The 15,897-nt window shown below is 31.7% G+C and overlaps 1 protein-coding gene across 1 annotated transcript; it reads left to right on the forward strand.

The window, feature by feature from the left end:
* The first annotated feature begins 5,417 nt into the window (after window positions 1–5,417).
* LOC107913091 (uncharacterized) lies at window positions 5,418–8,539 on the forward strand. Its single transcript, XM_016841535.2, has 2 exons — window positions 5,418–5,741; window positions 7,832–8,539. The coding sequence occupies exons 1-2, from the start codon at window positions 5,739–5,741 to the stop codon at window positions 8,438–8,440; spliced, it is 612 nt and encodes a 203-aa protein (XP_016697024.1). The 5' UTR covers window positions 5,418–5,738; the 3' UTR covers window positions 8,441–8,539.
* The last annotated feature ends 7,358 nt before the right edge of the window (window positions 8,540–15,897 follow it).

The following is a 15,897-nucleotide window of genomic DNA, read 5'->3' on the forward strand; positions in this document are numbered from 1 at the left end:
CTATTCATGGGCTTCAATGCTGGTGTTAAGGGATATCGTTTGTGGTGTCTAGAGGCAAAGAAGACGATAATCAGTAGGGATGTTACCTTTGATGAATCTGCCATGTTGAATAAGGTAAATCCAGAATGAGTGAGTAGTACTTCGCAGCAGATGGAGTGTACTCCGCAGCAGGTGGAGTTTGAGCAGAGTGTGGTAATTCCAGCAGAAGGTGCCACTAGTGATTCTCCATTGGCAGATGCAGAGTCAGATGAGGAAGAGGTTCCTACCCAAGAACCTTAACAGCAATCAGAGCCAATTACAGTCAGAAGGTAGAGACGAGAAATTCAGAAACCTGCTCGTTTCACTGACATGGTAACTTATGCACTTCCAGTTGTTGATAATATTCCATCCACTTACACCGAAGCCATTCAAAGTTCAGAGAATGATAGATGGTTAGGTGCACTGGAAGAGGAAATGCAATCTCTAGAGAAAAACAAGACGTAGAAGCTGGCACAACTACCAAAAGGGAAGAAGGCGATTGGTTGCAAATGGGTATTTGCAAAGAAAGAAGGATTTCCTGACAAAGAAGATGTTCGTTACAAGGCAAGATTGGTGGCTAAAGGCTACGCTCAGAAGGAGGGAATTGACTATAATGAGGTGTTTTCTCCAGTTGTTAAACATTCCTCCATTAGAATTTTGTTGGCCTTAGTAGCGCAGTTGAATTTGGAGCTAGCTCAACTTGATGTGAAAACCGCGTTTCTACACGGTGATTTGAAGGAGGAAATCTATATGACTCAGCCAGATGGATACAGGGTTGCTGGTAAAGAAAATTGGGTTTGTAAACTTAGCATATCGTTGTACGGATTGAAACAATCTCTGAGACAATAGTACAAACGATTTGACAGGTTCATGAAGGACCAGAAGTACAAAAGAAGCAAATACGATCATTGTGTGTATTTGCGCAAGCTTCAAGATAGTTCCTACATCTACTTACTCTTGTATGTTGATGATATGCTGATTGCAGCGAAGAGCCAAATGGAGATTGATAGACTGAAGGCTCAGTTGAGTAAAGAGTTTGAGATAAAGGATTTAGGGGAAGCCAAGAAGATTCTCGGCATGGAAATAACTCGGGATAGAAAGAGGGGCAAACTTTAGCTGTCACAAAAATAGTATTTGGAGAAGGTACTACAACGTTTTGGTATGTCTGAAGGTACAAAACATGTAAGTACCCCACTTGCTCCTCATTTTAAACTGAGTAACCAGTTATCTCCAACGACTAAGGAAGAACGAGAGTACATGGCAAAAGTCCTATATGCAAATGCAGTTGGAAGCTTGATGTATGCAATGGTATGTACGAGACCAGATATTTCACAGGCTGTTAATGTTGTTAGCAGGTACATGCATGATCTGGGCAGGGGTCATTGGCAAGCTGTGAAATGGATTCTGCGGTATCTCCAAAATACCATAGATGTCGGATTGACATTCGAGCGGGATGAATCACTTGGTCAATGCATAGTTGGATATTGTGATTCTAATTATGCAGGCGATTTGGATAAGCGACGGTCTACAACTGGCTATTTGTTTACTTTTGCAAAAGCGCCAGTTAGTTGGAAATCTACCTTACAGTCCATGGTGGCTTTGTCTACAACAGAGGCAGAGTATATGGCAATTACAGAGGCTGTGAAGGAAACAATTTGGCTTTATAGATTGTTTAAAGACTTGGAAGTTGGTCAGAAACAACTTAAGGTATATTCTGACAATCAGAGTGCTATTCATTTAGCAAAGAATCAAGTCTTTCATGCACGAACGAAGCACATAGACGTTCGCTATCACTTTGTGCGGGAAATTCTCGAAGAAGAGGAGATACTTCTCCAAAAGATTCACACTACGGAGAATCCTGTAGATATGCTGACTAAGGTGGTTACAAGGGCCAAGTTTGAACATTGTTTAGACTTGATCAATGTCCGACACATTTGATATGGCGTCGTTGGCGCAAATTTGAAGACACTATTGAAGTTTGTGTTATGAGAAGATGTTTGAAGATGTGGAATATCGCCAAGGTGGAGATTTGTTGAATATTGGCAATATCCCACATTGGGAAAAGATAGAAAGGGAGGGGGTTTGGTTTGTTATATATAGAACCCCTCCCCCTTAGGTTTCATCATCCCAAAATCTCATTTTGAAAATCCAAGTAGCTAATTATAACTTGGTGTTGATCTTCTCTTTTGTAGTATTTCTAGCGGAAATATTAATTTGGTAGTGTCTGAGGACGTAAGCTAAATTGGCCGAACCTCGTTAAAATTCTGGTGTTTTATTTCTCATTTGTTTGCTTATATTTAATAGCTTTATGTTGGTTATATTTATTTAGTTATTATTGCTATAAATAACTAAGTGAGTTCTGTCTAGTTGTTGGGTTTTAAGTGAGACCATTTGTGACCCCTCCAATTTAACTGAGAATTTTCTTAGTATAATTGTTGGCATAATAATTATCTAAATATTTCTGATAATATTGTTATTAATATTATCGACGCTTCCGCAACAGTGTCACCCTCTTTGATTGCAAATCAAACACCTTTAATTATTTTTCTTTTTATTTTCCTTGAAATTTTTAATTATTTTTCTTTAAAAAAATAATAAAACTCTTTTCTCTTTCATCTAAAACAAATAATTCTTGCTATCATATTAGGTTGTTAATTTTGTTTCTAGTTGAAATAATTTTGGGTTGAAAATTTTAGGTTCTTTGTTTGTTACTAAGATTGAATTTGAGAATATATTGGGTTTTTTTTTAAGATTCTGAGTTCTTTATTATTTGTTATTTGTTCTTTGAATGTGCTGAATTCTTTTTTTTTATTTGTTCTTCGAATGTGATGGGTTCTCTATTTCTTAGTACAAAAGATTTTTGAGCATTTTATTTTTTGTTTGTTGAAGAAGACATTTTCGCTTGTTTTCTTGCTTGAAAAAAATATGTTAAAACGAAATAAATGTTGAAAGGAAAAAAAAAAGAAAAAAACCAAAGAGGTAGAAGATGAAGAGGTCATGTAGAAAACGAAACAAATGGTGAAAGAAACACACAAAATATAAGTGAGGTAGAAGATGATGGTGACAGGAATAATTTTTAAAGAAAAAATGAAAGGAGAAATAATTAAAAGGATAATTTTTCAAGGAAAATGAAAGGAAAAATAATTAAAGGGGTCTAGTTTGCACCAAACTAGTGGATGAAAAAAAGTTTGAGTACCAATCTGGGACAAAAAAAAATTATAGGTACCAATCTAGAAGAAGTGGACAAGTTCAAGTACTAATTTTATATCTAACCCTTTTAATAATGTAAGTTTATTTTGAATTTTTTTGTGTGTGTTGTTTTCTTAACTCAATATAAACTAAATTTTATTTCCTGCAAGTTGCAACAATGATGGATCTTATTTCTTAGTTATTTAATTCATTTTCTTTTAAATTGTTTCAATCATTATTAATTATTTATTCTCTCTTGTGCTTATTTAATTATTTATTCTCTCTTGTGCTTATTTAATTTGATTGCCTAATTACCAAGTTGTATTAAATTGATAACTTTGATTTGTCTTGGAAGACAAAGTTAAGGTTGAGATCTAGACTGAATAGATTAGAATTAACTTTAGTAGCATCGATGAACGAGTTAATTTGCGGCTAGGATAAGAATAGACTTGATACCCTAATCAACCTACTAAGTTTGTTCTTAGTGACTTCACCCAACTTGTCTAAATATGAATAAGTGCTAGTGGGGAAGGGTGATTAACTTAGCTAGATATTGGAAGGGTCTAGTTAATGTCATTGAATCTTAAATTAGTAATTACATGAATTAAACAATTGAATGAGAGATTATTGATTAACTGGATTAGGTGAAGTTAGAATTCCAAGTCGCTAAAATGGATTGAGAAACTTAAAAGTTTTGATTGTTTTAGCTTAATAAAATCTCCTGAATTTGTTTAGTTTAAATTTTCTAGTAATTGAAAATTATTTTATTAATTTGGATCAGATAAAATTGAATAGTTGATATTTAGCAACTTAAAATTTGGTCTTAATGGGAACAGCATCTTCTTATCAGTTTATAACTTGATCGGCACATGCACTTGCATTACAATTTTCAATTATCATTTTAATTAGACATTGTTAATTATTAAGTTTATATATGATAATAACTATTATACATATTATTTTGTTATAAAATAAATGATTGTTAAAATGAAATGCTATTACAATATTTTGTAGCAAATATATGTCTGTTGTGTTTGTTTCACTAAAAATAACTTTAAAAAAAATACCAAACAATGAAAAATATTTTACACAAATAAAAAATATCAACTTTTCTAAAAAATCAATCTGTTTTCTAAAATTATTTTTCAAAAGTTGTAACCTGCTTTTATATTTTATAAGGGATGAATTTAGTTTTAATTTTTCTAGCACACAACTTTTCAAAACAACTAGAAATAGTAACAGTCCTTTTCCCTTAAAAGGAATGAAGAACAACTTCCTTCTCTCCAGGTTATTTTACCATCAGAAAAGGACTTCTCTCTAGATGAAAAGCTAAAAATTTCTCCTTTTCTTCAGCTTGAAGTGCTTTTGGCTGAAAATTGACCAAATTAACCTGTCGTCTTCTCCCACACAAACTTTCTTTAAAAGCCCTTTTTTAAAAAAATTTACCGAAATGGGCCGACTTTTTTATTATTTACCGGAATAGGCTATTTTCCGGGAAATCACATCCACGTCAGCGCGATGTCAGGGTACGTGTCAGACATCACGTCCACGTCAGCGCAATTTGCTAATGTGGAAGGAAATCGCGCCCCCTAGGACGCGATTTGCTGACGTGGCATGAACAGTGTGTTTTTAGCTTGGAAAACTTTGAAAAGCCATAACTTTTAACTCGGTTGTCCAATTGAGACGAATTTTTTTTTATTTCGAATAAATTTTTGAGATCTACGCGCTGGAAAACTTCTTAGAGATGAATAGGGACTAATTTGTAAAGTATAATTTGTTAGTTACGAGTATAGGGACTAAAGTGTAATTATTTAAAAATTAGCATGAAATTTTTGTATTTAAGAATATTTGAATGTTATGGAAGGATGAATTTGAATTTGAATTGAAAAACGAAGCTTAGATTTGAAAATATGACTATTTAGGTTTTAGGGACTAAATTGAATAAAATAGAAAATTTTAGGGAACTTCTCAAAAGTGGAATGAGCTGACTTATACCTATAACGTAATGATATAAGACAATTCTGCAAAAGAATATCCGGTGTTTACTTCAAATAAATGAAGAAAATAACGATTTGAATGTTTCAAAATTCAATTTTAAACCGAAAAAATCAAAATTTAGGGGCAAAAAAGGATCTTTTTCGATGAAAACTTTGCCAGCGAGTAGATCTCAAAAAGTTTAAAAGGTATCCTATTTATGAATTTACGAAACTGCTTGATCTTTTTTTTTTTTGAAAATGTTTTCGACACCTGCCTAGCTCTTCAATGTTTTCGGTGATTTGTTGCATAATTTATGTCTAAGATTAAGATCGTGTTTTGCCGATTTGGGTGTGATAGATTCTGATAGTTGTTTGAGCTTAATGTTCATCTGCATTTCACGAGGATTGAATACTTGCATGTTCTTTCTCTTAGATTCTAATTGTGGTTTATTATTTGACTATAATTTCATTTTGAGATGAATAACAGTAGATTGGAGCCTTAGCTACAGTGGAATCTGATTACTCCTCCAAGCTTATTCACCAAACCCCAATTTCATGGTTAGTGCTCCATCACTTTTTCTTTTCCCATTTTTGAAGTATTTTTTCTTTTATTTTCTTAAAAAGAAAAACTTTTCTATGAGTGTTTTATTTTTGCTGTAATGTAAACTTTGGGGTTCTTTTAATTTAGCTATATTTCATATTTCATTGTTTTATCCTTAAAAAAATCGAATTTTCGATGCAAAATTGGGATAAATTTGGAGGCATTGAAATGTAAGCTTCTGGGGTCGTTTTATTTAGCTATATTTCGTGTTTCATGTGTTTTGTCCTTGAAAAAAATATGAATTTTTTTATGCAAAATTGGAAATAAATTTAAGGTTTTGAAAATTGGTTTTTTGAAGAATTAGCTAAACAATGGATTGAAACTAATAGAATTGAATTAGTGGTGGAATAAACTATCATGATGATACAATGTAAGCTTTTGGGGTTGTTTTTAATTTAGCTATATGCCATGTTCATGTGTTTTATCCTTAAAAAATTGATGATTTTAATTGATAAATGATGTTGCTTTGATTTTCTTTTCCTGCTGAATTTAGTGGTTTACTTGGTCAACAGTTTGAATTTTGATTGATTGATGATGAAGTCTCATCTTTTCGATTTCTATTCTTTTTTCTGCAAATAATTAGAAGATTGTTTTGCCAAACTGGATAATACTTAAAATGGGGGTTTCAATTGGTTTACAGTTTCGATGGATATGAGATTGTTGTGGAGTATGAGTAAAGGTTATTTTTTAGACTTTCAGTTTACATTATTATTTGTTTCCTTTTGATCTTTTTCCTTGGAACAACTAAAACTAGACTGTAAATATATATACACACACACGCATATGTACTTTTTTCTTTTAATGAATCCTATGCATGTTTACGGATTTGTGTTTGTGTTGTCGTTTCATGTTTATGGTTCCTTAAAGATCATTTTGGGATTGATTGTTAGTGGTCTTGATTTAATATTCCTAAGAAATTGATTTAATATTCCTAAGTTTGATTAATGCATTGCTGCCCAGGCTATTTGTGTCTTTGTTTTGGCACATTCGAAAAGTTCTCATTATCCTAATCAGTTCTTGTTTGACTATGTATTTGGCTTTTTGAAATATTTTGGCAGGCATTTTTGGCATTACAAAAGTTCAAAAGTCATCAGCTATCTTTTATCTTAAACTATAATCTTGTATTCTTTTTTCCTTAGATATTACAGTTAATGTTTGCCTGTTTTTCTGGTCAAATTTACTTGCTAGTGCTGATTGTTTTTGAAACCAATAGTACTCTTATTTGTTGCATTTATTCAATTCCTTGCTGCTGGTTGCATTACTACCAAGGCTGCCTGACGTTTTCATACATGCGTTCCAATTTCTCCTTTTCTTTTCTTTCAAGTTCTGGACCTAAGTGTAAGTTCCTACAAGAGGAACAAGCAGATCCTTCCACAGACCACTCATAATCTTCTGTTGGAACGGCCCTCATCTTCAACGGTTGTTTCTCCATTTTCCTATCAAAACTAATATAAATGTATGCATTATTCAATCCCTGATAAGTTACCAGTCAACTGTGGCCTCTCTCAAACCAGTTTGAAACAACTCATTCTTATTTTCATCAATCCAGTTACTGTTTTCCTGGCAAGAATTTCTGTTAACTCTTCTCCGACATCTCTCCCCATCCTTTTCAGCTCAAAACTAGCTAAGGCATAACCAAAACCTTTATTTTAAGCTTTTTGTACTATTTTCTCTAATGTTTTCAATAGTCTAACCTGATTTTTGTTGTGTTTGTTGGTGGAATGGAGTAGAGACTTATGTTTGGGCCATGGTTTTGTTTTTTTTGTTTGTTTGTTTGCCATATGTTTTCTAAATAATAGTTCAATTTGATGTTTTAAAACAAGAAAAAAAATCTTACCTTCTTATTGTTTTTTTTTAATTTAGCAAAAATATTTTCTTGGATTTATTTGCTTGTAGACTGTGTTGTGGTGTTTTTGAAAAAGTGTTAGACAGTATAAAACAAAGGTTGGATTCGGATATAAAAATCTTATGTTTGATCTGTTTAGAAAAAATTTTATTTATGAGGTTATTGATAATTGTTGTTATTAAATTATCATTTTAAATGTAGGTTGTGCTTGAAGCTCAAAAATTTCAAACTTCGGGCATTGATCCCGAATTCGAAGGGAAGTTGGATCAAATGTTCATGGGGATAGTTGCAACAGGTGATAAAGCATGGGCATCTTCTTCTGATACACTCCGGACTGATTTTTTTGAGGATGTTACCAACGAAATACCTGAAGAGAATGAAGAAGAAAATATGAGAAATGATGTTCACATTTTAAATGATATTCACATTTCAAATTATGTTCGAATTGATGGGAACGGTCAAAAAATAAAAAACCCTGAGATATCAAGTTCACATTTTAAAACTGGAAGAAAGAAATCCTCAAAGAAAATTGGAGGAGCTGCAAGATTGTCCAGTCAAATAGAAAAATTATGCAATGCAGCTGACAATATGAGTCAAGCCACATCTAGTTTGACTCCTGTTATGGATCCATATGGTATTCCACAAGCAGTTAAAGTGCTTGACAGCATGTCAGAAGAAGTTCCAGAAGCTAGTCCGCTATACTTTTTCACACTTAAATTATTACTCAATAAGGACAAGCGAATTATGTTTTTATCAATTAATCCCAAGATTAGAGCTTTGCGGCTTAAGTCAAAAATGGAGGATAGTTGAACATTTTCTGATCTTCTAGGGTTCAGAGATATCTATTATGTGACTAAACAACAATGCTAAACTAGTTTTATCAATAGTTATTTATGTTTGGTTTTTGGACATTGAATTTATGTTCTACTTATTTATGTGTAATTTAGTTTTATTAATAGTTGTTTATGTTTAGTCTTTGGATATTGAATTTATGTTCTACTTATTTATACTAAATTAGTTTTATCAATAGTTGTTTATTTATGATTTTGGATATAAAATTTATTTACAAGTGATGAGTATAGTTGAGAATTACAGCGGTGATGAAAATGATGATGAAAGGGAAAAGAAAGAGATTTTACAACACATGGAATGTTTTAATCGATTATTTGTTGCTGCATCTTCTTCCGTGCAATTATATTACGAGATGTATATATTGAGGCAACCATGCATGGATTCAAAACAGTCAAGTGAGACATGGATCTAAGAGATCCTCGACAGTCATGAATCACGTTATGTAATTAATTTTAGGATGTCTAAAATGGTATTCACAAGTTTGTTGAGAGTTTTGGAGACAAGATACAACTTGCAAACTTCAAGAAACATATCTTCTACTAAAATGTTGGGAATTTTTTTATACATCTTGGGCACCGGCGCAAAAGTTTCCCAATGTCGAGAAAGATTTAAGAGGTCTGGATCAACAATAAGTCGACACTTTGCAATTGTGCTTGAGAAAGTTTCAAGGATGGCCACTGATCTAATTGCACCCGAAGATCCTTTTTTTAGCTCAATACTCGAACAAATACGTAATGATTCTAGATATATGCCGCATTTTAAGGTAAAAATTTAATTTTATATTATTATATTTTAATATATTTGGTTGACTAAAAATATGCACGACAGTAATATAATTATTTGTTCAGGATTGCATTGGTGTAATTGATGGTACTCACATTGCCGCTATTCTTCGACCAAATGAACAAATTCCCTATATTGGAAGAAAATGTATCCCGACTCAAAATGTTATGGCAGTATGTGATTTTAATATGTGTTTTACCTTTGTCATGTCTGGATGGGAAGGATCGGCACATGACACTAGAACATTTCTTGATGTAATTCGAGATTCGAAATACAAATTTCCGCACCCACCAAATGGTTAGATTTTTTTATATGTGATTTTTTAAATAATAAAGTATAAGTTTTTTAATTTATAATTTTAATAAAGTAATATGATTAATTGTTTGTTATATTATGACTTGTAGGAAAATATTATCTTGTTGATTCTGGATATCCTCAAATGAAAGGTTATCTTGAACCATATAGAGGTCAGGGATATCATTTACCTGAATTTCGTAGAGGTAGACCGGTATCTGGTAAAGAAGAAGTATTCAATCATTCACATTCATCATTACGTAGCGTGATTGAACGAACTTTTGGTGTTTTGGAAAAAAATGGTACATTTTAAGGGATATGCCAAGTTATAGTTTTGAGAAGCAAACGATGATCGTTGTTGCTACAATGACGATACACAATTTTATCCGAAAACATGTCGGTCGAAATGATGCAGATTTTATGGAATACGAAGATATTAACTGGGCATATGAGAATATTATTGATTTAGAAAATGCGCATGGTCGAGAAAGTGATGATGACGACGACGACGATGATGATGGTGACGATGACGATGAATCAAACAATTCAAGTGGATTTGAAATGGAATTAACAAGAGATGCTATAGCATCTAGTTTAATGAATTCACTTTAAATTGTAAATGCTATTGACAAATTTTTAGTATTTATATTTGATATATAAATATTATCCCTTTTTAAAACTTTAATCCAAATATATGTAATATTTTAATTCATTAGGTTTATGTTTTTTATGTTATATTAGTATATAATATGAGTTATATATTCAAATATATTTTAAAATAAAATAATACAAATGTGTTAAAAGCATTAATTAAAAATAAAAAATAATTTTTATAATAATACAATCGTGTCAATATCTAATTACAAATATTTAATTTTTATATTTAAATATTTAAATATAGTTTATATATTATAATTAAATTTTATAAATAATTAATATTAATTACTTAGAAATATTTAAAATTAATATTATATATTAAAATATTAACAATAAGTTATAATAAATTATTTCTTTATATTTTTTCTAAAATATCATAATATTAACTAATTTGAACATTATTTAAATACATATTGTTACTTTATAATCTCATGTCTAAAATGGACATTTTATTCTTCAAAAGCACTTTTTGACAGCAATGCTAAACACTCAAATTTCTCAAAAGCACTTCTGAAAAGCACTTTTCAAAAGCAATAAAGAACTGGCCCTAAGAAAGGAAAAGAAATTGAAAAAGTGAAATAGAAATAGAAGAAAGTTAAGAAAAATAAATAATTAAAATTAGTAAAATAAAAGATGATAAAAGAAACAATTTTAATTTTTTTTGTTTAACTAAGCAGGGAAAGGAAAATGAATTGATTTTTTATAATTAGATTTTTTATAAAATAATAAAATATGTAAAAAAAAAGAAAAGAAAGAAAGATAGTTTACATTTTTAGTTTTCCTTTTATTTTCCTTTCACTAATTTTTTCTAATTTGGGTAAAGAAAATTCAAACATTTTAAGATAAAAGTAAGGAACGCTATACTTCCCTAGTTTTTCGAGAGTGTTCGCGCATTTGGTTCCATACAAAGAAGGAAGTCCTGAGTAAGATGCTTTTAAAAAAACGTCGGTTAGTACTCCTTATCAATTATGATAATCTGATTATTAGTGGTATTGAAAATTTTGGTTAATAACAGTTTGAAACATAGTTTCGTTCTAACTACTGTTGGAATTGAATCTAGGCAGAATTAGAGAGCTTGCACAATCAGTTCAAAGTGCAAGCGAGTCAAAGAGATAAGAAAAGAGAGAATCGACACGCGATATCTGTTAACGCAGTTTGGATTCCCCAATCATACCTCTACAAAGTCTCGCTCAGAGAATGATTTTATTCATCAATTATTTGGATCACCTATTGGCTTAAGCTCAATTTACCCTTACACAAAAAAGTAATTGCAACCCCAATATCGACTCTAATTGTATAAATCACTCTCCCCAAACATCTCACATTATATAATCTCTCTCCATAACAAATCCCTAGACGAGGGCGTGTCAAAGACACCCCACACGGCTGAAGAATAGTGTCGATCAATAACCTATTCATAGGCTATTCAACGTGATCAGTAAGCAATGTTTTGATAAGCTTGAAACACTCCTTTAAAGATTGATTTTATTCGTTAATTATCTTCAGTATTTTTCTCATAATAGCTTTCATAAACAAGTTTCCCAATTGCGTGAAATACTCCCTTGATTAAATTTGACGTACATCTCTAAAAAAATAACACTTTAATCACCAAGAGATAAAAAAACTTTCATACTTATCAAACCACCTCAAAGCATTCGATTGAGAGATTTAGTAATCAAGTCAGTTTATGTTTTTGTTTTGTCTAGTATACTATGTTCAAATGGACCAAATTCAACTTAATCAAAACTTATACAAGACCCAAAATGATGGCACAAGCAGAGAAACAAATTCATTTTAACGGTGTAATACCCAATTTTAGCCCGGGCTCACATATGAAAACATAATCTTCGAGGATATGCAATCTTAAATATGATATGCATTCTTAGATATGATATATGCAATCTTAGATATGATATGTAATCTTAGAAGACATGATTTTGTAATCTTAGAGATTTTATTTGTAGATACTCTTTAATCTTAGCCGATGATGTAATTAATCTGTACCGTTGGATTTGGGGAGACTCAAGTATAAACAGAGGCCTCTCCCTTCATTGTAAAGGAGGAAAAGAGGGAATCAATAAAAAAAGGGAGAACGATTGGCAGTTTTTTAAAGGTGGCATACTGTTTTTTTTCTTTTTCGATTATTTTTTTACTTATTTACGATTTTAAAAAAGGGAGAAGGTGATACCGCTGCGAATTTTATTTATTTATTTTATTTAGCCCTAATAAAGTGACGCGTTTCAAAGGATGGAGATATTTTCCCATTCGAGCCCTATGGGTTATTCGCACCTTTTTAATGTTTTACAATTAGTTTTTCTTATCTTTTTAGAATTAACCCTTTAATTTGCTTTCAATTTCAATTTAGCCCCGCTAGAACGACGCCGTTTTAGAGGAGAGGAGAAAATTTCCCTTCCAGCCCCTCTATGTAATTCGCGTGTTCAATTTAATCCTTTGAGTTTTATTTATTTGCAGATTTCCCCCAGATTTTTCATATTCAGTTCAATTTAGTTTTTTTTTCTTTTTTTAAAATTAATTAACTTCCATAATGTAATTATTTCTTTTATTTTTTAATTAGTTTTTATTTATATATATTTGTTGTTTTTATTTATTTATTTATTTATTTATTTTAAAACAAATATTTTTATATGTACGTATATTTATTTTTTAATATTGTAATTATTATTTAATATTTTTATATATATACTTTTTATGTATCCATTTATCTTCCTATATATATGTATATTTTCTATAATGTAATTATTATTATCATTATTTTTTATATGTGCATGTGTATATATATTTTTAACAAATGTTTTATTTCTATCCATATGGATATTTATTCTTTTTTTAAAAAAGGGGCTCAAATATATATATTTTTAAATACCTATTTTATATTCTATATATGTTTATCTATTTTTCTTTATATTCATAAATATTATGTATTGCATATATATATATACGTTCCATAACCCAAAAATTTATTTGTAAATCATATGCATATTTTAATCTTCATAATTTCTATATTCATATTATATATATTCTTTTCTTCATTTATTTGGTTGGCTTTCCTCCTTTCGTTAAATAATTGAGTTTACATTTAATATTTTGCATGTCATGGATTATTGTTATCGATTTTGTTTATTCATTTATTCATATTATTTCTATGCCATCGTAATATTTATTATTGCATTGTATATTTAATGTAGCATCACATCATTTTTCACTCGATTTCAAAATTTTCAAAATTGAGATAATGCTTGTATTTAGGATTTTCAAGGAAATTGAGCCCTAACGTATTGGGTTCCGATTTTCTTCGTTAAATCTAACAATCGAGCATTTCTCTTTAATCAAAAAAATAAGAACTCATTATTGGGAATTCAACACGTTGTGTCCTAACGTATTGGATGTGACGCATTGATTTCTCGAAATGAAGATTTTTCTAAAAAATAATAAAGGAAATATTCCGAGTTTGGGATTTTGGAGGAACTGTGCCCTAACGTATTGGGCCGCGATTTCTTAAATCTTGAATAAATGGACATTCTTTTAAATTTTCATTACACAAGTATTCTGGCCTAATTCATTTTTTAGGAAATTAGAATGTCGTGCCCTAACGCATTGGGTGTGGCATTTTCTTTCTCTGAAATGATAAGGGTCTTAATACGTAACGTTTAAGAGTTTTTGCTAAGGATTTTATTTTTCAAATTTTCGACATTAAGACATTAATTAATTAACTAGGTACCAATTTTTGGGCGTTACGAGGGTGCTAATCCTTCCTCGAACGTAACTGACTCCCGGATCCATTTTTCTAAAACTCGTAGACCAAAGCCGTTTTTTTAGGTGATCCAATCACACTTTAATAAAAGATTGGTGGCGACTCCCAATTTTCATTTTTTAAAGTCGACAACCTAAATTTTTTATTTTTCAAAAAAATGGTTTCGACAGCTTGGCGACTCCACTGGGGATTTTTTTTAAAAAAAATAAGAGAGTCGAGCCACAAAGTTGATTCATCATAAAAAAAGAGGTGTTGATTCACGTTCAGTTGCTAAATAGAAAGCTTGTCATAAGGAAATGGGTTTCTTGATAAAGTGGATGACAATATGGTTGTCTGAATATGGTCTAAGAACACATGATAAGAGAAGGATGATAATTTAATGGAGGACTACACGATTATGGCTAGTTGCCCAAAGATTTAAGATGACAAAGATTATTCGAGAGCCGCTGAACTTTCTTAAAGAGAAGCCAACGAGTATCACGAGGATAAGTGAGTAATGAGTTAAGGCCTGGATCGAGCAAAAAGGAGATAGAAGAGACGTCCTTTTTGAAAAGTTCGTGAGATTTATCTTAACGCTCGAATGAAGAAGAGGATCGAATGTCTTCGCCTATGAGGACAATTCCGTATAAATATTCATTTTATGTAAAGAGATTTGTCTTCTAGTAAAGTTCTCTAAATGGAATTGAATCAGAATCAACGTCTCTTTATGCATTCATTTTATGCATTCGCATTACATGATATCATAGCATTAAAGTCCACTAAAAGACTCTAATTGATATAAATCATTCCTTAGTTAATCTGGAAACCAACCAACCCACCACACACCGCTACGGTATTCGATCAAAAACTAGGGACATGGATCAAAGGATGGAAAGGTTAGAACAATTCCAAAAGGAAATGCAGGAGCAGCTTCAACAGCAAATGAATGTGCAGCAAAAAATGATAGACAAAATGATGGAATCTTAAAGGAGTATGATGACTCAGTTAACTCAATGGTTGAACAAGGGAACTGATAAAGGAAAAGGCTCTGTGCTCAATGTTGAAGAGGGAGACAATGAGGGACCTGTCTATCCTCCAAACTTTACCCACAGCAAGTTGAGATATACTCGCGTAGGTTCTCTGTTACCATTAATCCTCAGCAATTTCAGGACGACGCTGCAACGCTAATGAATCTTCAGGAAAGATCAGGCTCTAACCCCGGAGCCAACCTTGTTAATCCTGCTATCCCTAACTTCAATGAAACGGCTGGAAAGGAAAAAATGAATGGTGAATTGCCAAAACAGCTCGAAGAAAAGTATAAATGGCTGGAAGAAAATTTTAGAGCGATGGAAAATAATGAAAGCTATTATGGGGTTGATGCTAAAGAATTGAGCTTGGTTCCTGATTTAGTGCTCCCTTGCAAGTTCAAAATGCCTGAGTTTGAGAAGTATAATATAACTAGTAGCCCCGAAGCTCATATAACTATGTTTTGTAGGCGGATGACTGGGTATGACCAGCTGCTGATACATTGTTTCCAGAATAGCCTCGTAGGGGCAGCATCTAAATGGTACAATCAATTGAGCCGTACCATGATTGGTTCATGGAGGGATTTAACGCAAGCATTCATAAAACAATATAGTCATACGACAGATATGGTTCCTGATAGAATCACCTTACAGAATTTGGAAAAGAAATCAAATGAAAGCTTTAGGCAGTACGCACAGAGATGGAGGGAGGTCGTCGTCCTAGTTCAACCACCGCTCCTGGAAAGGGAAATGACAATGCTATTCATAAATACATTGAAAGCTCCGTTCATCACACATATGTTAGGGAGTGCCACAAAAAGCTTTTCTGACATAATCATGAATGGTGAAATGATTGAAAGTGCCATAAGGAGCGGAAAGATTGATGCTGGAGGAAATAACAGAAG

The sequence above is a fragment of the Gossypium hirsutum genome, chromosome D11, assembly GCF_007990345.1.
Source record: "Gossypium hirsutum isolate 1008001.06 chromosome D11, Gossypium_hirsutum_v2.1, whole genome shotgun sequence".
Taxonomy (NCBI): domain Eukaryota; kingdom Viridiplantae; phylum Streptophyta; class Magnoliopsida; order Malvales; family Malvaceae; genus Gossypium; species Gossypium hirsutum.